The following is a 26,288-nucleotide window of genomic DNA, read 5'->3' as shown; positions in this document are numbered from 1 at the left end:
TTGAAAGGCAAAAGCGCTCCTTAAATCTACAAGAATTCTATGCGTATTGACATTCTCGTGATTGCCCTGACCCTAATTTTTGCTGCTTCTACTTCAGACTCTTTTCTGCCAACTGAGAGCTGTGCCTTGTGCCACCTAGCAGGCAAAAGCCAGCCAATGACTCCATTTCAAGAAAAGGAGCCAGACGTATTTCCATCAACTGGCGGTGAAACAGGACAGAGATCAGATGGGACGGATATCCGGGACTCTGACCCCTGCGAACCAAATGAGTAAAGTCCAGTTTAGAAGTCTTCTCCAATCCCGTTGTAGGACAGACTGGACAACGATGCGTCATCAGACATTTGGGCAAATTTTTCAACATGAAAAACGTGGACAAAAAAAAAGGAGGAAGAAGCCACCTTCCAAACCACAGAGTGATGTGAGATTCACAATAGCAGGAGCTTTAGCCCATTCACGATTTGTGAAATGCCCGACTCTTCATGTTATGGAAGGAGAAACCAAACCTTAGAAAAAGGTACTTACGGATGACCAGGTGGCTAGTAAGTGGCCTAACTCCCAAATCTGGACTCATAACCATGATGCTAAATTCACTCCACTTGTGATAAGTTACAAACCTGTCAGCAATGGGACAAGGGCTGGACCCAGGGAAGGTCATGGCACGCCCCTGTGAGATGCTGGGTGCACAGCGGAAGAATCAGCAAAGCCATTGGGTTACTATTTTATGAATTTCTCCGAATAGCACTGATGCTTGCTAAGGGGAGCTATCCATGGCCTCATGACTGAGTTTAGGGCCTCTCCATTTTGGACCATCCTGCCAAAGTCTGCTGTCCCAGGCTATGCAGCAATGATGGATACGAGAGTCAACTGTGTGACAAGTGAAACAACGAATTTGGCAGGGAAACTAGTGTCAAGTGAAAAGAGGAAGATTCTGCAATAACTATTCTGGTCAGCTTTCTTCACTATCCTCTACATTAGGAGATGGACTTGTACCAGGGTGAATTCAAGACACTGAATAACCCACACATGATCACACTTGTATGTGTGAAAATACTACTTCTGTGCTTACGAGAATATGAAGCATGATTTAAAGGTCAATAGATAGGTGATCACAGAGGTTCTCTATGTAATAGACACTGTATTTTAAGTAATTTAAATCAACATTTAAAAAACAGCAGAAATATATGTGTTCCTAAGCACTTTGGCTGGTGTACAGACAACCTGACATTCACTAGATTACATCTCACAGAACTCACTGAAAGCCAGTGAGGTGATATTGATGTTGCCAAGCAAAGTCAGAATTTGAAAAGCAGGCTTAAAAGTTTAAGAACAGGCAATGTATCCTGGAAATTAAATTGGATCTGGACGGTTTTGTTTGAACAGAGAAGAAATACAAATGAGGGGCAAAATCACCCCCCAAATTCTTCTAATCAATAAGTAGATTTTTAAAAAGATTTTATTTATTTATTTCTAGAGAGGGAAGGGAGGAAGAAAGAGAGAGAGAGAGAAACATCAATGTGCGGTTGCTGGAGGTCATGGCTTGCAACCCAGGCATGTGCCCTGACTGGGAATCGAACCTGTGACACTTTAGTTCGCAGCCTGCACTCAATCCACTGAGCTACACCAGCCAGGGCTAATAAGTATATTCTTAAGAATACGCTTTTCTTTTATACAGGTGACTCTAGACTTTCCTTTCATGGAGATCCTTAAACTGCTATTCTTCCCTGTTGAGAAACTCATCCAGATTGTCACTCGAAAAACATTGAATCATGGACAGCTACACAGCGTGCACCCAGTGAGTTGTGAAAGGTCACGTTCCGTGAGTGATGGTTCTCAGCGTCCACCATGTCTCCCCTCTGATCTGCCAAGGTCACCCACAATGGTGCACAACATCGTCTCTAGTGAATTCCCTCCTCTTTCCCAATATGTAATTTTCATCTACTCCAATTCTGATGCCGCTATTTCTGTGGCATTCTAAAAGTTAGGTGGAGAGAGTGGAACACTCTGGGTCCAGAAAATAAGAGTGCACTTTCTGTAAACAAATTAAAATCAGGTAAAAGTCATCTTGCTTTTAATTCTCAGGAAGCACTAGAGATTCTAAGCAATGCTCATGCTGCACTACTTCTCCCCGCTAAGACGGACTTCTCCGCCTGCCTCACTCTGCTCAGCAATATTCAATCACCCCCAATTACCTACCTAACAACATCCAGGCACCCAATTCCAGTTCCACAACATGACCTTGACATGCCACACTAGCCTCCTGTGACTCCCTGCTCCAGCGAAGGGCCCCGAGTTTCTGCGGGAACAGCTGGATGGCAGCGATCTTGCTCAGGGATTTGTGTTGCAGCTACGTCTGCTTGGCAGGCACACCATTCTTACTCAGCTCACCGACCGATTTTGAATGACTCTGGGGAGTGCCGTGCAGGGCAGAGGAAGAGTAATCACGAGGGGGTGGGGGACTGGATGCCTGCCAAACAACTTCCACTACCCATAGCATAGCAGGCTTTCTGCAAAGAACAATAGTTTTGCTTCTTCTTTCTTGACCTTTATGCCTTCTCCCCGCCCCCATTTTGCAATATATTTTTCAGATTCCTATTACAAGTTGGAACAGAATTTGTAGAAAGCAAACATCCTGACCTTAAGGCAAACATGTTTATTGTTAAATATAATGTTAGCTGAAGGGTCTTTGTATATGCCCTTTCCAGATTGAAGAAGTTCTTTATTTCTGTGTCTGGCATGCAGAGGGTGTGTATCATGGAAGGGTTTTGAATGTTTCTCTCAAGTTTTTCAACATCTCCTGAGATTGTTGTATGAGATTTAGTTAGTGTATTGCACGAACCCATCTTCAGATGTTAAACCAGCCTTGCATTCCTGGAGTGAATGCCCCTGACAGGACGCATCATCCTTACTGTATCGTGCAGCATTCGAGTTAACATGTTAAGATACATTACATCTGTGTTTCTATGAAAAATTCAAATGCATTGTTTTTTTAAAAAAAAAGTCCACTTATGGGACGAAGGCTAGGTAACCCGCACAAAATGAGTGGACCGGCTTCCCCCAGAAACGCCCAAGGAGAAGCAAGATGAGAACAAGCCACCAACAGCCACAGGTCCTGCACTGTATCGGTACCTGCGCAGGAGAAAACAGACAGCACTCAGAGACATCTGACTTTTCAAAGACCTGAAAACGAGAGAATGCAATGGGCAGTGTGCCCACGTGAGAGTGGGCAATCTGAAGTGGGAGGAGCTGAGGTCTGCTGGGGGCTGAACTCCCGAAACAGGCTGGCCAGGGCCCCCTTCCATGGGAGCCCCCTCTCTGGGGAAGAACCAGGGATCGGATGGGTAGAACAGACAGTTAAAATAGGACTCACCTAACGATGAAAACCCTGAAGTGCAGGTGGGCTTCTCATTGGCAACAAAAAATTTTAAATCTTTACAATTGGATATAAAACTACTACTACTAAACAATATATTTCAGGAAGATTCCATTTAATTTACTGGTTCCCGAGTGTTCCTTTTATTCACGATTACACTCCTCTTTCCTGCCACAGTTCCTGGCACATGTCAGCATCCACAAAATGCTTGTTTACTGACAGAATACATTATTTAAAATTGTTACGCCAAAGATAGCCTCCAAGGTTATAGGAGTTACAGAAATCACAATTTCTACTCACTTTTCAAAGAGTTAGTCAGGACTTGAATAGCTTCTTAGAGACTACATACTCCAAATTATTCTGCATTCAAGTAAGAGGATGAATGCATCCATTGTTTTTAAAGTGTTCGCCTCAATCAAGCATGCATGCAGGTTTTAAATACTGGAAAAAAAAACTGAATGTACAAATCTACATGGAGCATATGTTTAAACATTTCAAGCTTAAATCCTTTGATTGCCTACAACCAGATAATTCAGACCTATAGAATTAAAAGTTTCTCTCTAAAGACCGAGGCAAGGAATCCTCATGTAAAATATTTCCATTGGTGGCTCTTATGACACCAACACTCAAAAACCAGTGCTTTGAGGACTTGCCACCCACCCTTCCACTGCACTGAGTTCATTGATTCCCAAGAACTCGGTCTTACCCTTTTTTTCCCTCTGTTATGCATCTCTTCAAATTCTTTATAGGTCCATCATTGAGCATCAAAGAAACATGGTGTTTCTGAACCGAGTCAATAGTGGAGTATTTATACAACTGAGCATCTGAGGGAAAATTCTAGAAGTAAAACTGGTCTTACTATTTTTTAAAAAGCCTTTTTATGAAATATCTGATCATTTGCAGCCTCACTGGTGCTTCTAAAGAGGAACGCACACACATCTATCATCTGCCTGTCTGTCCGCCCTTCACCTTCCATCTGTCATCTGGCTACAGTGGATTCTCTCCGCCAAGAGCCTGCTCGGCCCGGAGATGTGGGCTCTGAGAATTGCTACATCTTCCTAGGATAGATAAAATGATTTTCTTCCTCCAGCTCCTGCCTCTCTGGAGAAGCAAAGTCCACATTCGTGTAAGAGGCTACCTTTGTGAGGGACTCATTCCCCTTCAGAAATAAATGAATGGATCGGCAGTAGTTTCTGCTGCATATAAATGTCACGAATGGGAGAATGCCAGGTGAATAGCGTACATCATAATACTTGTTTCCATTTAAGTGTTCTGTGATAGTGCTGTTTATCATCTTGCTCAGCTGTCGAAAATATTCATGGGAGAAGAAAAGCTTCCACTTGGTGGAAAACCAAGACGTCTTTTCTTCCCCGTCCTACAATGCCTGTCATTTGTCAGGCTGGTGTATTTTTACAGCTTCCCTCCCCCTCCAAAAGGCATCTCCGAGAAACTGCCGTCCAAACTTCCCCACCACGGTCTCCAAGGAGTACGCAGAAAGACGGCATTCTGAAGCACGCTCAGACAAAGCGCTGGTGGGAACAGAACACTTTTTTCTGAGGCTTTTGAGTGGTCAAGACAGAAGGAGTATAAAGAGGTTCCCTGCCACAGGCTGTTCCCAGCAACTGTTACATATCTGAAGGGTTTGAAGAGAAAGCACTGTAATTATAACGCTGGTTCTCAAAAGGGTATAATTTCATGTTACATCACCACCACCCCCCTTTATTGGTGCTGGTTTAGGTCTAGTTCACTCCGAGATTACCAGCCATAACTTGTAAAAGATGCATGTAATATATGTCACCATGTTAAATGAGAGCATTTCATAAATGTCATCTGAATGGCACAGCCATACAGTGTGGTCTCACTGTAATTTGCTGAAAAATTAATACCGTGGTTATTAGCAAGATGGTGTTTTGACTTCATCAAAATGAAAGAGCTCACGGTAGCGTTTTAAAAATATTTCCAGCATGAATAAATGCATGTCCCCTGCCTATAGTCAATGTTGTATAGAAATGCGCTTTGGGAAAGTTAACTCTTTCAGTTTAACAATCTTTTTTATTGTTTTGTTTGGGTCACGTTGATTAAAGTTGCCATGAACTTACACAGTGGAACACTGGCCACAGTGTCAGTCCACTGAACCAGTGCAGATATAAATCCCACACACGATTAAGGTAGGAAGATGCCCATCTGAGATGATAAAGAAAACAAATGAATCAGGCTTTTAAAACATGTCTACAAAATATTTAAATTAGTTTCTGCGTAAGATAATTAGCTTCCAAGGAGTTACACGAACTCTTTACCATCACCCGATTCTTCATTTAAAACTTGTATTCATTCCAAAGAACTACTTGGCCACTCAGTTATATGCACATTGCTATTTGCTAAGTATTTATACATTTTTAATAGGTAGGACTAAGTTAATAAGATCTGGTATAATGACCCCAACTCAAAGAGCTCTACTCCTTCCTACCGTGGGATGGCGTCCATTAGCACCCAGTCTACCAACGTGCCTGGAACATGCACTTCGGTTGGACCCAGCGACCGTGGCCTTGAGCTGGCCTGGGGCTTTGGAAAGAACACAAGTTTTGAATTTCCGTTCTGCCCCGTTATCAGTGGCGTGATCCTGGAGGAGTTACTTAATTTCTCTGTGGCTCAATGTCCTTAACTATGCAATGGGTACCTCAATGACCATCGCACCGACTTTGGTAAGGCTGGATTTGCTGACGGGCGGGGTCTGGCATAATCCTTTGCACATGGTGAGTGTGAAACAAGAGGAATGTGGGAGACTGTTGCCAACGAGTTTCTGTGCTCCTGCATTTTCAGTCATTTGTCATCCACCTGACAATCGGTGACATGCTTTAAAACGTGGCACTTCCACACGGTGGCAGAACTGCGCATGGGTAGATCACGGTGGAGACCAGTCCTTGGGTCCACCAGGGATGCAGGGGAGCCTGCTGCCCTTGACACTGGTTCGCCCTTGACCTTAGGAGTGTACCTGCCTCTAGAAATGATCAGTACCTGGGTTTGGCAGGCCAAGGAGGGGGGAGCAGGCTAGATTCTGTGCCAGAATAAACTGGTATCATCCAAGAGCTCATACAAAGGGTCACTATGATGCCCTGACTAGTTTTTAAACACACTCGCTTTCTATGCCTATATCATATATATGAGCTATATTCATATCCATATATGTGATATATATTCATATATATGAAATAGGTATAATCTACTTCCATATGCATATATATCACATGGTGGTTGTACTTGCTAAATGTTTCTAATATTTTGATATTGCCTTCAAAATCTATGAGCCTTAAGCACCCTCAACGCAGTACCGCTATCTCCGCCGGCCCCCTGACCCAGGAGCTCCTAAAGAGGCATGACTATTTGCTCATTTGCCTGTCCATGGGTCATCCTCTCTCTCACGTGTGCTCACAAACTAGCCTTTTCACCTTGCATGCAAACTGGTTCACACCTTCACCCTCAGCCTGTCCCTCCTTTTCTGACCATCTTCTGCGGGTGCCTCTTCTACTGTCTAGCATCCACCCCAAAGCAGGCACTGTCACCCCTGCTCACGTTCTGCTGGCCCCGAGGTGCCATGAGGGACTATATTCTCACTCCACAGAAGCCACTGGGTTCTGCATGTGGATGAGAATATCACTTTTGCTCTCGGGATACCTTTTGTCACCTTGGCATTGAGTGGAAATGGCTGGCTCCCCTTCAAGATCCTTGCTCCTCTTCCATAGACTCAGTGGAGCTAGGGAGGGGCCACCCGGCCAGGAGCTGCATGTTCCAAGCGCTCCATGGAAGGAATGTTGCCATGTGACCAGCTCGCACTGACAGGATGATAGCAGAAGAGGTGTGTGTCTCTTTTGGACCAAGATTTTCACAGATGGGAGTCGTCTCTCCACAGCGCCTTTTTCTTTAGGGGTAGGCAGAACCAGTCAATGGAAGGAGGCTGTGTTCCTAAATCATCACATGGAGGACAGCCACCAGGCAACCAGAAACAGCTGCCTTGGGCAGGGGCATTGTATAAACAAGACATTGACTCCAATATTGTTTGGACCAATAGACATTTGGGGGCCTGTTACACCTGTTTAACTTACCCTAACCACTCCTAGCTGCAATGCAATGGGCCTTGCATCATGTTATTTTACACCTATTAGTTAAGTCAACATCCGGTTGCTGTCTTACGTCCCTGCTGATGCTATTGTCATTGCTAAGTCTAGCCTTAAATGCCTGGAGTATTGCTATTTGGCCAAGTTTGTATACCCTGGCCCTTGGGATGAACTCATTCTCAAGGATGTGCCAGATGTGTCCAAACACGTGGCTCTCAGACTGAGCCTGGGAACCTCCACTCGGTTACAGCTCCATCCCTCCCGCCTCCAAGGAGTCTGTCACAACCTCGGTTCTTGGAAAACTCTTCACCATGAACCTTTCTATCAAGTTCAGACCCACTTTGCCCTTCTTTTCCAATGTACACCCCAGCACCTCGTGTTCTTATCCTTTGCAGCTGGCCCTCCACACCCTCAGGTTAACCAGGTTTATGCAGCTCACCAGCTGCAAGAGAAATGCTCCTGCTCATCTCTCTGCAAGTCTCTGATGAGAGACCACATGACTTATGCCCAAATCGCTGTCTCTTTCTTTAAGCTGTCGACTCTCCCCCATTCATCCCCTTCATTATCCTAATGCTCGCAGTCAATATCCATGCATCACACTCTTCAGGATCCAGTTCCTCATCGGCTGAAGAAACGTGTACATTATCTCTATTTGTGCACTCTGATACGTGGGTCACACAACATGTAAGGAAATATATGTCTGGAAAAATCACATTGTGGCTTTTGGACACGTTGTGGTAATTAATGACAAATCCCTAGTTTTGAGCAGATGCAGGAGCATTGATGAACTGCAGGAGATGGTACATTATGCAGAGAAAGTATATCCTGCTCCATTTTCTAATGTATTTTCCTGAAAATTATCACTGTGGCGGAACAATCAATTTTCATGAGTAGGATCTTTATTCCTCGTGATTCCGTCTTCCGTGGGTCAGACCTGGAAATACTTCCTTCATTGATGCCTTTCCATTTCACCTAATTCATTTCAACCCCTAGTCCCCTGCTTTATTAATCTATTTTTTAATGTCTCTTAATCATTTCTCTCTGTTCTGGCTTTGCTGTAGCAGTCTCTCCACGTCTTATTGAGCATTGCAATCAACCATCCCTCTTTCTCTTGCACAATTACAACTGTACCTCCAGTTTTCAGCCACCTTTCAGAGGCCCTTATTTACTGTTTTCTCTTCCCACTTTTTTAAGAAAATGGCTTAGATTAGATCCCCTAATTTTGAGGACATGGCTTAGTGTACAATTGCACCATGATTTAATAGATCTAACCTCCATGGCATGGAAAACTATGAAAACCATTCAATATTAAGACCCATCTTAAAATTGTTCTGTCCGAGGACAGACCCACGTACACGCAAAACCAGCCTCTGCTATCCGTGCACCTCCGACAGACAGTGCGCTGGCAACTGCAGTGTTGAGAGTGGTGCCCAGACCACAGCAGCAGCGGCATCTGAGAACCTTCCCAAACAGAGACTCCCAGTCCCGGCTCCAGACCCCCAGAATCGGAATCTGCCTTTAAAGAGATATGTGACCCAGGCCAAAGTTATTTATTGCTTTGGCACCTCTGTTTCTCTATCTGCAAAATGGGGATAATTAAGCTACCTTCATAGTAGCATTGTTTGGGGGATAAAGCAGTCCTACGTGGTACACATTGGGACCATCTAGCATACAGTGAGCATTATTATTCCAATGTATATTCTTTATACATGTGCCTATATCCATCTGAATGAAATATGTAGTATGTAAGTCCTAAGTCCCATGTTTGATTGTATAATATCAATAGAGAACCTCACCAATCCCTGAAAAAAAGATATGAGACATTCACATGCACATTAACACTTGAGAAGCCTCGCTCTGCTGACTGCCTATGTCTTGACTGTTGCAGCTGAACCCCCGTGGTTTCCTTAGCTAGATCTCAGCGCACAGCGAAGTAAGAGAGAAAGAAAATAGAAGGGATGGACGGCGTCCCAAACAGAAAAGCATCCCAACAACATTTCTGAAATGCCTTCTGCTGGAGCCAGGCCACATGCGAGGGATATTCTGTAAGTATCTGCACTTCACCTGCATCACCCGGAAAGGTGGACACGGCAGATACGCCACCGGGAACATCAGCTCATGCATGATGGGCAGGGTCAGTGAAGGGGGCAGGCTGAGGCCAGACAGCACAGTGTGGCCGTGGGATCCCTGACTCCACAGGCTGTAACTGTGAGTTCACAGACCCTTCTCCAGGTACCGTGGAACACTCCTACAAACGTCCTCCAGGCCTGGGCTCTGGGGGGTTCCTCTGGGCATCAGTCACACGAGATTAGGAGCGGACTCAGGAGTGTTGAGTTCCTAACTCGGGCACTGAGTCCAGAGGAAATGAGAACAAAGTACAGTGACACCTGAGAACTCACATTACTTATATTTATGTATCATATATGTACATGAAATGTGATGTACATATAATATGCATGCAGCCAAGGCTGTCCATAAGATGAATGGACCTATTTCCCAGTGTTACAAGTTTTCATCTGTTTTTGGCTCATGTACATCTTTTAGGTCTGATGAAGGTAGTGAAAGCCCTTCCCTCCAAGACACATGAACAGAAGGACAGAGAGACAGACCCATACCTACATACAATTTAAAGGTATAAATGGATGCCCTAAAACTCACACACGGTGCCCTATGGACCAAGGACTCTATATGAAAAACTCGATGATAATAACGACTCTCCTCCATTTCCTACTTTCCTCCTAATATCAATATTATCATTGTTTCATGCATTGTAACTTTGGCATCAGTATTTTTAGGATGTAGTGACTCAGAATGACTTCATGCCATTCTCAAGATCTTGGCACTCGCACGAGAAGAAATTACAACATTCTAATGGAAGAATAAGGCGAACATGCCATATCTTATGAGATTGGATGGAGTGTCCAATGACGACTGCCAAAGGGGAAGTTCACTTCCAGAGCACGGAGCGCGCAACACAGGCACCGGGGCCATTTGGGGCTGGCTCAGTTCCTAAGTTATTATAACAAAATGAGACTTGAACAACTGCCTAATATTCTCACATGCTCCCTAATATTATTAAGGACTGTGGCTGAGTTTTTAAAATGTCCTTGAATGCAATTTTACAGTTTATCATTCTGATATTGTTGACAACTATTTAAGCATATATTCTGTTATCCTATTGAGAACAACAATACACATTATTTTTAGAAATCTTTTGTAACATTATTTAGGCCAGGTGGACATGACACTCTATTTTTCCAGGTAATAATAACTTTTGTGTCATATAACTTTGTGTCTGTGCCTGGAGCATGAGAAAAGAATCAAAATTAAGGTAAAAGGTGAGTGTGGTGTAGAGCAAACCAATGTGGAGGCTTTGAGGTCATGAACCAGCTCTGCCATTGTGTCCGCCCTCAGATTCATATACGTGAGGCTCTCTGACTTTGTATCAGTTTGCATGAAAATTCTATTTTTCTCTGCTATGACTATTATCAAAAAGCAATTAGGAGAAGCAAAGGGTAAAAAAAGTTAACATTTTCAAGTAAATCTTTTGTTTTATTCATTTTAAACTAGACTTTTGCACCTGGAAAATATGGACAGAGAGGTATCCAAACACAATCTTTCTCCTCCCTCCCTCTACTCTTACTTTTGAGACCCAAGACCCCCTTAAAGTGTCATTTCTTTTTTTCCTACTGTTGACTAACACTCCATTGAGCCGATAGGCTACATTTTATTTATCCACCCATCAGGTGATTATTCTACATTTTGACAATGACGAGCAAAGGAGCTCTGAGTGCCCGTGAACAGCACTGTGCAACAACACGCGTCTTCATGTCACTTGCATGTGTGCCTGGCAGTGAAAGTGTGGGGTGGGGTGGTGACTCTGTGTTTCACATGTTGAGGAACAGCAGACTGCTCTGTGTGTAAAAGTGAACACACAGTTCACATCCCCACTAGGTGTCCATAGGAATACGGGAATACCAACGATCCCTGCGTACTCATTAACGCTGCTCATTATCTGTCTGTTCACTGATAGCCATGCCAGCGAGTATGAGGTGGTATCTCATTGTGGTTTTCATTTGCATTTCTCTGAGGACTAATAATGTTGGAGATCTTTTCACGTGCTTATTGGCCACTTGTGTAGCTCCCTTGGAGAAGTATCTATTTAGATTCTTTAGCTGTTTTTAATTGTATTATCTTTGTATTATTGAATTATAAAGGTTCTTTATATATTCTGGAGACTAGTCTCATTGGATATATGGTTTAAAAATTTTTCTCCCATTCTTTGGGTTGAGGTAGACTATATTGACCCAGGTTAGTTAGAATCTGTGGTCGTGTGGGTCAAAAATTAATTTTTGTGATGCTGTAATAAAAATACCTAAAATCATAAATATCCATCATACCGTTAAGACAGACAGAAGGTTAGAATAAGAAAATTAGAAGCACAACTTTCAAAATCATCGTTCAGATCTATGTGTACAATTTGGAAGGAAAATTATTTTTGTTTAATACCATTTATTAGTATTAATTCTCCAACAATTCCAAGACATGCATTCAATTTACTTTCCAGTGTACTTCGAACATCTGACCTTCCAATTGTTTAGACAATTGTACGTAAAAATGAAAATGAGCCTTTCCTCTCTGCAAAGGACCACCCAGGTAACCTCACAGTTCATGTCCACAGTAAAGGTTGCTCAGAACACTCCTAAAGCAGCCTTCTCTGTGAAATGCACACACACACACACACAGACACACAGAGGGCATCCTGAAACATCGAGGCCTCCCTCCCAGCATAAGTAAGCTCTGGAAAGGGAGCCGTTCTCCGTCTCCCCCACGGAGAACTCACCTGGTCACACCGGAGGCTGCTGTTTCTAGTGCCAGCTTCGTGGCAGCCACATGGCCGGCACACATCCGCGGCTGAGGGATCTGCCCCGACCGGCCGGAAAAAGTGCTCCTTACACAGCTCGCAGCTCCTTCCTGCGTCAGGGAAAGGTTATGCATTATGACTTCCAATTCATTAAAATCAGCCGCATAATTCAAAATTAAAGACTGTATTCCTTGGAGGGGATCCTATAATTTTCGGGACGTCCATTTTAATGCACCTTTCATCTCTACCTGCCAATTTGGTGATCCGGAGCATATGAAACAGTGAACCTGTTACCGCCCGTGCTTTACTTCATTACTCTCCCATCTGCCTCACGATGCCACACTCCTAAAACCCGGGGCTTTGTGAGGACCCACACACTGGGAGAGAGTTTCTTTCTAAACTTAAAACTTGTCTTTGTTTTGAGGGCCGGGCACTTAAGTCTAAATGAAATGTGAGACATTTCTGTGTGTGTGTGTGTGTGTGTGTGTGTGTGGTCAATGGCAGGTGCCCAGTGAGCAGCAACTTTGTAGGTAGCACTAGAAATATTTTTCTAGAACTAAATCTTATAAAATAGGAGACTGCTCTTAATATAATTCCTTACTCTGCAGTTAACATAATGAAAGGCAAATGCTCCTGTAAGTGATTATGGCCATTATTTTTCATTGCAAGTATCAATTGAAATGTATTATATTTTAGATATAGCAAATAAATTTCATATGAAATATTAAAGTACTCTGACATATTAATCAGGCAATTTCTATAGCTTACAATTTAGTAATCAGAAATCCATTATTAAGGGAAAATTTCTCATTACCCTGTGTGTATATATATATATATACACATATTATATTTATATTTATATATAAATACATAATATGTGTGTACATGTACACATATTTATATGTATAAATATAAATATATTTATATATATATAACCTAACTTACAGGCAGTTTCTAAAATAAATACAAGTAGTATATAGGACCGATTTGCCCTTTAAACATGCATTCTGCTCAAATACTGCTCAAATTGGCCAAATAGTAGAAGACTATGGAAATGATCAAGTGAAAATTCACATTCCAATGGATATGGGCTGTGAACTAATTAAACATTAAATGGACTTATAGTACATCTAGAATATTTCCATTTGCATAGGCTGATGACTCTCGAATTGATACATCCAATCTAGAAATCTCTCTCTCGGACAGTCAACGAATCATCCTCGGGTGAGTACCGTGCCCCAAACACCGTGCTAAGCACTGAGCAGCACAGTAGTACGGGACAGGTTAGTCAGCATCTGTGTTCATGCAAGTCAGAAATCAATGTTTGTGACGTCATAATAATGTTGCATAAGATGATAAAAAGTCCATTGTACTGTTAAGATAGAGAGGGGATTCGAATGGGAAATCTAGAAGCACAACTATAATTACCATTTGGATCTATGTGTACGTGAGCCAGTGGGTAGGATGCGTGCTAACTAGATAACCACAGAAATAAATGCACACTGACCAGCTATGATAAACATAAGCTGCCACCAAAGCATACGGATGACACTGGTGTTTTCTGAGGCGTCACGAAAGGCTTTCCCCCAGGAAGGAGGTTCAGAACTGTGCCCCCTGGCCCACGGCAGCGTCTCTGCTGGAAACACGCAGAGAGCATGCCCAGAACGGAACCTGCCGTCGCCTCCCTCAGCTCGATCCACCCGTGTTATCCCATCTCAATGGCTGACTTCAGCGTCGACCCTGGTGCTCACACTGGAACATCGGGCAAGAGTCTTAACACTTCTTCCTGCCCTCTTCCTGGATGGGAAAATGCTGTCACCTCCTGTCCTTAATGTCTCTCCAACCACGCCACCTGACATCTACTCCAGCGTCACCCTTCCCCTGGACAATGGCAGTCTCCCATGAACTGGCCCTCCCTGACCCATCCACTCCCCACTTTATGACCAGATGGGTCTTTTAAAAGCACAGAACTTAGTGTGCTCCTGTCCTGTGTGAATTCCTTAGGGTGGAAGCCGTGCTCTGTGCCGTGGTTTACAGAGCCCTCTAAAATCCGGCCCCGGCCTTCCTTCCTTCCTAGCGTCTTTGGTTACAGCCAGCCGTCTGCACTTCCATCAGATCTTCAAGGGCTTCCACGTTTCTCTCTCCCCCAGGCCATCACGGCACCTGTTTCTCTCACTGGAAACCTTTGCTCACCCCCCTAGTCCCCTTCCTCTCATGCCTTCACCTGGGTGACCCCAACCGCACTCCCTACCTTGGCACTCATCAGACAGCTTTGTAATTGCTCCTTCCACGGTGAGCCTTTCCCACTACGTAATAATACACACCGAGACAGGAATCTTCATTATCATGTTAATCTTTATATTCCCAGTGCCTGGTCAAGTTCTTGTGTGGCATTTTAGGTCATCAGTGATTATCCAAGAAACCCATTCAGGCTTCAGAGTAGCACACTTTCAAACCCACAGGACTGGAGCCACGACACTGTGCAAAGTCGAGGTTGTCTACTTCTGCTTTTAACACGCCAGCTCTTCGAAACACTGAGTGGTCTTAGGACAAGATTTTGACAAGCATCTCTTTATTTAATTAGCATTTACAGAAGAATATTCCCAGATTACCAGAGTCTGTGCCAGATCTAAATGAATGTAAACATCCCTGCATGAGAATCCACAGAGTGGAAGATGAGGCTCACACAAGAAACTTATTTTAAGGATATTCTCAAACGAATTTTCAAACTAATAATTCCTGAGCTATCCAAAATATATTCATAGTTGAATCAAATGCAGTAAAAAAGAAACCTTTTCTGAAAGGATATAGTCAAAGCCCAGATTGCTATTTCTGAAAACTTCCTAATAATCTGTGATTATGAAGATTTGATAAACCAGCTTTGTTTCTCAAACATAATGGTGTGAAAGCATTTTCTTAAACCAGATAGCAATAACATGAGTTAAAATAACACGCATTGTACGCCAGAGTACGTGGGCCTCAAGGGCCAGCTCTGTCTGTTTTGATTGTTGTCTGCTGGTTACCTGTGAACTCAGCCTCTGTTTCGATTGTGGTCTGCTGGTTACCTGTGAACTCAGCCTCTCTTTCCACTGTTATCTGCTGGTTACCTGTGAACTCAGCCTCTGTTTTCACTGTTGTCTGCTGGTTACCTGTGAACTCAGCCTGTTTCGATTATTGTCTACTGGTTACCTGCGAACTCAGCCTCTCTTTCCACTGTGGTCTGCTATTTACCTGTCGTATTGTGCTCACAGTCATCACAGACTCCTCCCCCGCCTCTGTGGTGCTCAGCCGGGAATGGGTCCACTGAGCGGTCATAGTGGCAGCTTCTGGAGTGGCCGTTGCATTGACAAGGTTTGCAGCTGAAAGCGTGAACTTGATCTCCAGGGCGGAAAGGCTTGTCGTTATAAAGAGGCAGGCAGCGATCACACTGGAACAATAAAGTCACGTCAGAACAGTAGGTAAATGTAAAGCTGTGAGCTGGAATTATTTTTTTTTAATTTACACATCAGGCCCTGGTACTAGCTGGAAAACTAATAACAATGAGTTAAAAGCCAGCACCTGTTACATTTTGAAAAGTGTTTTATGGATCAGAAATCAGCATGTTATAGGCATGGTAGTGGGAATGACCCTGTAAACTAAGATCATGCAAAGCAATGTTCATAACCAATGTGAAAAGTTATGATGGTTCCGTGGCCTTTATATTTTTTGGTCAAAACATTAAAAACTTGACTTCCAGTTTTTGATCCCATGGGCAAAGAGCTTGGAAGCTGTCATTCCACCATAATAACAAGTAAAAAGCCAAACAGACTGAAATGCGAACAACCGTTCTTGGATTCCCTAAGGGGAGGACACAGAACAGAAAACAGAATCATATGAAATGCTCAGCTAACACCACAAAAACCAAACAGCTGCCCCCAGCACTGGAGAGACAGATGGCAAATACAGGGTCTCGGCTGCAGGTGCAGGAGGCGTCCTGGAGAAAACAGCGCGGGGACAGGAAAGCCAGAACTGACGCTGACACAGTGCTGGCGGTCCGGTAGGGACAGGCCAGGGCTGGGAACTCCACGTTGAAGCCGGAGAGGACCTGGTGGGCGTGGAGACTGCGTGAATTCCACTCACTGTGTGCAGAGCAGAGAAGAAGCCGGGTAGAAAACAGGGTTGGAAAGCAGGGCGGTGGAAATACAGTTTACCGTGAAAAAGGCCGGGTCTAGAAGCACCAGGTCGAACGCCCATGCATTCTTTGACCCTGCCTGAGCCCTTCCCATGAGCAGATTTAACCAACCACAGATGGAAAACTGGATTTTCCATCTGTGATTGAGAAACTGCAGCCGGGAATGGGAAATAGTGTGTTCTAACCTGCGGTTAGTTGGAGGATAAAGTCTTAAATGAGCTTTTATTTTTTTTTAGATCTCAGGCATAAAGCAAACAATGTCGTCTTCACAGAAACACCAAAGGAAGGCTTCTGCTGGATTTGCTCCGCTGGCTCGGGTAGGCAACCTCCCAAACCCGAACAGCCGGCAGTTGCTTTGCAGAAGACAAACTGCATCTGTAATCAGTGTGACAAGGACCCCGGTTCCCATGTCATCACTTCCACTGACTTGTATGCAAGAAAATGTAACTGGAATAATAAAAACGCCATCACAGGGGGAGCAAAGTCATCGATAAGAATACTTCAAAATGACGTGAAAAAGAAATAGGTTTCAGGCATTGTCTTGTCGCAGAACGGTGCATGGGGCCCAAGTTTTGCAATGGGATAGAGTTTTTAAAAATTGGGAATGAGATTAATTGCATGGCTCATTGACCCGGGGAAGAGAATTGAATGAGCTCATTTCTCTCCTCCAAAGCCAGGAAGTCAGAAAGTGAGTTTTCATCTATTCCTCCATTTGTCCAACTGGAACCGGTGTCCCGCCCACCTTGGGCCACCAGGGATAGTTACAACCCTAACGATATCCGACGGCTCCTAGGAAGTGTTAGAGAAGGCCACCTCTGGACTTGTCGCCACAGATGATACAATTAACCAGAAATGAATCTGGCTCATTGATTGCCCCCTGCTCCACTTGATAGGCTATATCCTCTAAATTGTATCGTGGACTCATATATTTATGATCACAGCATCTGCTAATAACGGTTATCAATAATATAATGCATAGGAATAGTCTTAAATATCGCTTGGTGTTGCTTGAACTGAAGATCTATGACTCTGTTGGATTTCCCCCCCTTTCTGTCTCTCCCTTCCGCTGTTGCTCATCTGGTAACTTCCAGATTTTGAACCTATACGATGCGCCAGGATCTAGGTTGGGAATTATGTACATGTTATCACTTATCTTCAGATCATTTTGGATCAATAATCATTCAGACATTGAGTTGTCTTCCTTTTAGAGATGAAAAAAATGAATATACAGGGTAAAGCAGACTCAGGGCTTACTGTTGAATGATGTTGGTCATATTACTTAACCTCTGTTCGCCCCAGTTTCTAATCTAATCATAAAGTAGCAGCAGACAGTGTTTACTGAGGGCTGACTATGTGACGGGTGGTTCACTGAGCACATGGTCTTTACAATAACCCTGTGAGTCAGGTTACCCCAATGTTATAGATGACAAACATAAGGCATAAGGAGCTAGAATTAATTTTACGAGAACACATGGATGGCATGTCAAGAAGAGAAATTAGATATGGAATACTATATGACCCAAAGCCTAGAAGGGGCCTCCAACCTTTTGGCATCTCTGGGCCACGCTGGAAGAAGAAGAGTTGTCTCCGGCCACACATTAAATACACAAACACTAACAAAAACAGAAGAATCTCATAATATTCTGAGTCAATTTGCGATTTTGTATTGAGCCGAATTCATAGCCATCCTGGGCCATAGCCTGGACACCCCTGGCCTAGAGGATTCAATAAAATAATCCATTTTAAATGCTTTCTCCAGTGCCCAGCACATATGAAGTAAACACCTCGTGTTCCTTCCCACAGTCCGTGGCCGGACCAGTAATTGAATGAATATGTCTGACCCAAGCCTCTGCCTAATCTCGAACTGGTGATTATATGAAATAAATTTGATCCACAAATGACTGCTGGTGAGAGAAAACTTGCAGAGGTCAATTACCCACCTTAAGCATCCTTTTGGGCTGAGACCCATAGTTGATAATCTTCTAATGATTGCTACATCTTCCTTTATGAGAATGAGTTTTGCTTTATATTTGGAAGTGCCCCATTGAAAATCATCTAATTGCAGCCAATTCTGAAGTCCCGATATAAACATCACCCTGTTTATTCATTGTTCCCTTTGTATCCCCTCTCTAAATTCCCTCAAGAATGATTTCTTTGAATATGAATATCACCATTATGTGTGAATTTTCAGTTAACGGCTTAGCAGTTGTCCATTAAGCTCCTACTGTGTGGATGGTACAAAAAAGCATGAAAGTCAATAATGTGCATTTTCTAAAAGACATGTGTAAGTAAATAAATTATTTCAGTTCAAAGTGACAGGAGCAAGGTCTAGGTAACAATAGAGCATTATGGGAACAGAGAAGGGGGGTAGCCATCCTAGCCCAAACAGCTGACGGGTTGTGTGTTTCCAGAAATCTATCCATTTCTTCTAAGTTTACCTGGTTGGTTGACATATAATTGTGCCTAATAGTTTTGTATAATCCTTTTTATTTCCATGGCATCAGTTATAATGTCTTCTCTCTCAATTCTAATTACATTTATTTGAATCTTTCCTATTTTTTGTCTATCTAAATGTTTATCAGCTTTAAGGAGTTAATAAGAATCCTTTCCAAACCCTTCTCAGTTGAAAAGCAGTGAACATTTCCAAATTCATTCTACTAGGCCAGCATTAAAGGCCAGACAAACACACCATGGAAAGATTTTTTACAAGAGTGAAGAAAAGGGTACCTGTTAAATGCCCCCAAGGGAATGGTTTGAAGATGCCACATCTTCAAAGAAATAGAATACAAGATATGGAAATAAAAATGTGGAAAGATATCTATCATATAGTTTGAATTTAAAAATCAAGTTAAAAATGATATGTAGAGTATAATCTCATTTTCCAGATAAAGGTAGATTCATCTATGGATACGGATATAGAGCTACAACTTTAAGAAGATAGAGACAGATAACATCAATTCACTTAGAATAACAATAATAAAATATCTGAAGGGATAGAACCTAGAGAGTATTCGCTGAGATTATCTATGGGTGGTAGAGTTAGAGATGACTTTTACTTTTTATGACTTTATTTTTTCCACAGTGTGCATTTATTACTATTGTATTAAAATGGAGGGCAAATAAAACGGAATTGCATGGGCAAATACAAGGAAGCTATGCATCATTTACATGTAACATTCCACTAAGAAAACTAAGAAAATTAAAATGATTGTTTAAATTACACACAGATCAGTAAGATACTACAGGGAAAATGATGTTCTTTTCCATCACAATGTAGGCTGTAGGTTTACAAATTACCAATAAACACAGTATGATTTTTAAAAGATAATAAAATCAAAAAATGCGATTAATATATAGAAGGGAGGATTTTGAGAGATGACAGACTAAACTTCTGTTGTGAAATCTGACTTAAAACATGCAGAACTAAATGACACAGTGACATAGCCTGGCTTTTGATTACAAGGATGATGCTATAATATTATTGTTTGGTGTAGCTCACAAAGAGTATAAAAGAGAAGGGGTGCTTTGTAGTCTATCCTTTGATTATAAAATTAGTGAAACTCCTCATAATCTTCTCCAGGTCCCTCCACAGTGTCACAGATAAAATACGCCAGTTAGAGAAAAACAAGTACCAAATGATTTCACTTACATGTGGGATCTAATGAACAAAATAAACTCAGAAACAAAACAGAAACAGACTCATAGATACAGAGATCAGACTGACAGCTGGCAGACAAGAGCTTGGTGATGACCAGAGGGAAAGCGGGGTGGGGGGAGGTGGAGAGAGTAAAGGGGGGATAAATGGTGATGGAAGGAGACTTGACTTGGGGTGAACACACAATACAGTGTACAAATGATATATTATAGAAGTGTACACCTGAAGCTTATATAATGTTATTAACCAATGTCACCCAAATAAATTCAATAGAAAAACATTTTATAAAGAGGTCTCAGTCACCTGACTGCAGAAGAAAGATAACTTACGTTTCTTCCTCCAAAAATATTAATGAAACTTACATTTTGGTCTTATATGGACGTTTCTCTACAATTTCTTTTAGACAATGCAAGGAGCACCATGACAAAGTGGAGGAACTATGAGTCAACTTTGAGTAAATCATGATTTTTAAATCACAGACACTAGGAATAATTTTTGACTTCTTACATTTTTTTACTGTATAAATGATTTTTAAAGTTTAAATTTAGCAATATTGTACCTTACACTTTATGCCATTTGTGAACCAGATGCTTTTCTACCTAATGTTTTCCCAATATCCAGTTGGTCATTTGTCACTTTTAATTCTGCTTCAGTTTCTTCTGTACTAATTGGTTTCTCCCCTATATGTCCCTGGGTGCTTAAATTATAAGATTGTACAATAGCTATATCAGGGTTGAGGACTTTATTATTTATTTTTTTAAGGATTTTACCTATTCATTTTTAGGGAGAAGGGAAAGGAGAGAGAAAGAGAGGGAGAGAGACACTGATCCATGAGAGACACAGGGTTTGGTAGCTCCTCACATGCCCTCAACTGGGGCACCTGGGATATGGTCCAGGCACGTGCCCTGAGAGGGTATTGAACCGGTAACCTTTTGGTTCACAATCCAGTGCTCAGTTCACTGAGCCATACCAGTCAGGGTTATTTTATTTTTAGAGAGAGGAAAAGTAGAGAGAAAGACACAAAGAGAAACATGGATATGAGAGAGAAACATCAGTTGGTTGCCTCTTGTATGCCCCTACTAAGACCAACCCTGCAACCCAGGCATGTGCTCCGACTGGTAATTGAGCTGGCAACCCTCTGCTTTGCGGGACAACACCTGAGCCACGGAGCCACACAGGGCAGGGCAGGGCAGGGCAGGGCTTTCTTCACTGACTGATTTAACTGCTATCATTTTGATAGCTTTTTAAAGGCTGCTAATCCCCTCCACTAAAAGAGAGCCAAATACTTGGACATATTCAGGAAGAAAAATTATAGAATCTAGAAGATGCTATGACATTTATTTTATTGCAGTACAGTCTAATAGTACACAATGAGATTTCTCTCTACAAATCACTAAACTGGAATAAAGTACCCTTTTGTTATTCTTACAGGCTAGCAAAGACAATCTATCAAAGATAAAGCACGGGTCCAAAAATATTTTTATCAACTCTACCCTTATCAGTCTCAATCTTGATCCATTATTTCCTAATACCTTCAAATTTACAGAGAAATTACAAACTTACATATAGGAAAATTTAAAGAAATGTGCAGCAGTCCCTCATCCATTCCGTCATTTATCTAGCAATCTCCAATGCTCATTATGCGTCTTTCAAAGAAGGAATAAGAAAATGTTCTCTTCGCCAGGCAGTCCGTGGGAAGATGAGATCTTCCCGCAAGCCACTCACTTGGGCGCTCGGCAGACTCAACAAAGCAACAGACTCCATGCCCTTCGAAAGGTCAAGTTCCTAATGATGACCATGAGTCATCAAAACAACTTGTCATAGATAAAGAAAAAAAAACATAGAACAATCCTGTTTTGAATGATTTCAAAAATGGGTGAAACTATTTTAAATGTTCATTTACAGACAATCATATCTGGAAACCGTACAAGAAGTAGTTAATTCCTGAATAGTAAATAGTGAAATAACAGAAATGTTTTCCAAGGTCTAGGACATTCCATACAGTCTAAAATTGTAGGGGCACAAAGGACAATCATGCTTATTTATTAAGCATTTATAGATAAAATTGCATTTTATCTATAGATTTTTTTCACTTTTTCTTTTTTCTTAATTGAATTTATTGGGGTGACATTGGTTATGTAGGTTTCGATTCTATGGCACATCATCTGCACGTCACATTGTGTGCTTATCACCCAAAGTTAAATCTCCGTCTGTCACCATATATCTGACCCCCCCTTTATGCTTTACTGTACCCACTACCCCCTTTCTCACTGGTAACTACCAAAGTGTTGTCTGTAAGTTTTGGTTTCTGGGTCTTGTTTGTTCATTTATTGTTCTCAGTTATATATCCCACATATGAGGGAAGTCCTACGGTTTTTCTCCTTTTCTGTTTGACTTATTTCACTTAGCCTGACATTCTCAAGGTCCATCCATGTTGTTGCCAAGGGCTGTTTGACCTCTTCCGATGGCTGAGCAGTATTTCATTGTACGTGCGTATCACGGCTTCTTTACCCAGCCATGCCTATAGTTTTTAAGTCACTGTACATATCATAGCCTACTTAATAGTTCATTTACTTATGTGTTGTCTGTATTAGACTTTGAGCTTCCAGCCTGAAACACTGCAATTGTTAAATAAATGAGTGAATCAATGAAGAACTGCGTATAAAAGAGTGAATAAGTCAATGAATGAAAGAGAGCTCATTTCTATCGGTGAATTCATGTCCTTCATTTCTGGTTCTAGCAAAGAAATGAAGAAATGAAAGAACACTCTTTCTTCTTCTACCCTTAACAGCAGAATGCCTACAGATGTCTCTGTGCAGGCATTGCTACTCACACAGTGAGATTAGCTAAGACATACAGTGTCAGGCTGTGGGCTTTGTATCTATTAGCTGAACTACATCTTTCCAACAACCTATGAAGTAGGAGTTATTATTACCTCCACCTGACAGACGAGAAAACCCAAGAATAGGAGAGAACTTGAATAGTTTTCTGAAGTCACCCACTAGAATGTCAATTAGTATACACTAGAATGTAACAATGTCTAGAACAGCCATGAGTGGTTTTTGTTCATTACAAATAGCCCCAGGGCTTAGAGGAAGCCCTAACACATAGCAGGTGCTCGACTTACATGAATCTATGGAGAAAGCCCTTACACGCAATCAGCCTGCGGCTGTACTGGCTGAGGGATAGAAAATGGTCAAAGATGCTCCCGGAGGAAGGGCAGTGTTGTCCAGAGAAGCCTGGGGCATGGAATTCACTGACCCCCGCCCCCAAACTCCTACCCTGCTGGGAAATTCAACCCCCATCTCTGTGGAAAGGAGAGGAAGGTGATGTGTTTCAAAGTAAGATTTTCTGAAATGCTTACTTTTTAGAGGTCGCTATAGTACTACTCACCGAGCTAAAAGAGGTCATTTGCTCAACTATTCCCCAGTGGCCTAAATGAATTAGAGATCTTCTGAAACTCTGCACATTACTCCTTTCTCATCGGTAGATGCCAGGCCAGTATGCTGGAAGTTTTACGAACCTAAATCTCTAATAATAATAATTGTCCTCGGGCTCTATTCACAGCTTCCTCTTTCCCTTTGGATGTAGCAGTTCAGTTGTTACCCCAAATGATGCCACTTCTGTGCACTTTCTTTTGTGTGCTAGGTGGAGAAATCTTATGAGCATAAGAACTTCAGGGTGCTCCTGTAACTATTTTTTCCAATAGAAATGTCCCTATGTGGCTCTATTGTTCTAATCACAGAGGTACTGTTAGACAAACTATTGATAGGTAATGTATTATTAATGATAGATCGCTGTGCGTGTATGTGTCGCGGGTGGGACGTGGGGAGGGGGAGCAAAACTTCTAACTGCAAAGAGAATCTAGACAGGAAATTCCTCAATGCTTTGCACGTGACAGGTGGTCAGTATGTCTGATGAACACATGATTGAATGTCCTAATAGACTGTGTACACTTACGACATGTTACAGGACTCTTCGTTCATGTGTCTAGCATTTAATTGAACAGTAACATTAAAAGTTGAAAGGTAAATGCAATATTTTCCTGCAGGTTATTACCTGTGGATTACCCTGTGGTCTCAATCAGCAAAAGCAAAACGATGACCAAGCTTCACCAGTGCAAACACAGAAATGCACATGTCCTGGTGGTCTCTGAGCTGCTGCCCCTGCGCTGAGGCTTCGAGTGGGTGTGTGGGCAAGTGAGACCCTGTGTGGGCTCCTCAAAAGGAGCGCCTCCCTCCCCAGAGCCCCCCACCTCACTTGGACATGATCTCCACTGGTTTTCACACCCACATGCTGTGGGGACACCTGTCCTGGGGCTGGTGTCCACACAGTGGGGCCCAGTGTGCCATCTGGGGCTCCTTGCTCCTCAGTATCCCGCCCCCCCCGAAGCTGAAATATCCCTCCTGATTCTTCTTTGCCACACCCTGGGGGTGGGACCTACCTGTTTCACTTCTTTACCTCTCCTACTATTCTCTCTACTTAACTTTTTTTATTTCTGTGGTTACAGGACCCCTCTTCAGTTAGTCTCCAAGTCATCCTCCATAGCGGTTATTCTGTAAGTTAGCTGTCGTGTTGATGTGGCTGTGGGGGTGGTGAGCACGGTGCACACCTCCTCTTCCAGCTCTACCTGAAGTCCCGTGAGACCATTTTATAGTGGAACTGTTATCCAGAGTCACTCGAGTACCAGATTACTAAATTTTAAAAATCCTTTCATCAGTAAAGCTGCACTTAAATGTTTCTCTTAAGGCTTCAAGTGTCAGTGATATTTATATTATTTAATTACAAATTATCAGCCTGCATAATTTGTTTGCACTAAAGTCATCTCCATTTATTATAGTAATTTGTGTCTGCCAGGGAATCTTTTTGATTTTCTCAAAGGAAAGTCCTTCGATATTTTCAAAACTCTTGCATCTGTAATCAAGACGTTACGGCTGCACTCGGGCTAATGCTCCAGGCACAGAAGGCATTTCACAGATACCTGCTGCGGGAAGCTAGCGAATGGTCGTCTTCGAGTTAGACCTATAGAGATACACGGTAAAGCAGTCACCTCCTTTCGGTCTTGACTGCATACTTACCATAGATGATATGTTCCTAGAAAAAAATACACTTTATTCTACATTTGGAAAATTATACTGTACTATTTAAGACTGCAAAGTGTATAAATATTACAAAAGCAAACAGTTATACTCTTCTGTTCACCATCTGACTTAAAAGAATACACAGCCATCCTGGCTGGCGTAGCTCAGTGGATTGAGCATGGGCTGCGAACCAAAGTGTTGCAGGGTCGATTCCCAGTCAGGGTACATGCCTGGGTTGCAGGCCATGACCCCCCAGCAACCACACATTGATGTTTCTCTCTATCTCCCTCCCTTCCCTCTCAAAATAAATAAACAAAATCTTTTAAAAAAAAGAATACACAGCCATATATATTCCACCTCACCAGCAACACCTGAATTTAGTAATATTTGCAAATTTTTTTTTAACATTTACACTTTTTATTATGGGTTACATAGGGTCAGCATTATTTTGCAGGTTTTTACATTTTACATAAATGACACACTGCATGTATTAGTGTACAACAAGCCTTTGGCACTCAGCTGTTTGAGAACTCATTCATGTTGAGGTACTAGGTCTACTCATTGAGACCCACTGCTGTTAAGCAGTTCATTTAAATATATGCAAATCATGCTTCCCCAGGGGTGGGTCCTTCCATCCCCAGGGCAGGAGTTCTCAATAATCCACACCCTTGTCAACAACGGAAATGTTCAGTTTAAAAAAACTTTGCCCAGCTCATGGGTATAAAATGTTACAGCTTTTATTGCTGGCAACCCATAAAATTGCAAGTGTTATCACATGGCTATTGTCCATTTGAGTTGCTACTTCTGGCCTCTTCTGAGAACTACCTGTCCACTGGGTCTTCTTTTCAATTAATCTCATTTGAAAGTTCCCTTTATCTTGTGGATACTCAGAAGACAGATCTCCAGGTCCTATGGTAACTCTATTCTTAATTTTTTGAGGAACCTCCAGGCCATTTTCCATAGTGACTGCACGAAGCACTGTGTGAGGGGTTTTTCTCCACATTCTCTCCAATGCTTGCCATTTTTTGTCTTATT

General features: G+C 42.3%; 1 protein-coding gene across 1 annotated transcript in view; it reads right to left on the bottom strand.

The window, feature by feature from the left end:
- The window catches only part of USH2A (usherin), a 511,215-nt gene that overhangs the window by 420,162 nt on the left and 64,765 nt on the right, over positions 1 to 26,288 (bottom strand). The window contains exons 10-11 of the mRNA XM_028531335.2: positions 15,578 to 15,773; positions 12,326 to 12,456 (exon numbers count right to left, since the gene is read on the bottom strand). Of these exons, the coding sequence (XP_028387136.2) occupies positions 12,326 to 12,456; positions 15,578 to 15,773 (327 nt within the window). The remainder of the gene's footprint in view (positions 1 to 12,325; positions 12,457 to 15,577; positions 15,774 to 26,288) is intronic.

The sequence above is a fragment of the Phyllostomus discolor genome, chromosome 15, assembly GCF_004126475.2.
Source record: "Phyllostomus discolor isolate MPI-MPIP mPhyDis1 chromosome 15, mPhyDis1.pri.v3, whole genome shotgun sequence".
NCBI lineage: Eukaryota > Metazoa > Chordata > Mammalia > Chiroptera > Phyllostomidae > Phyllostomus > Phyllostomus discolor.
The sequence above is the reverse complement of the archived record's forward strand: the minus strand, read 5'-3'. Positions and strand labels throughout refer to the sequence as shown.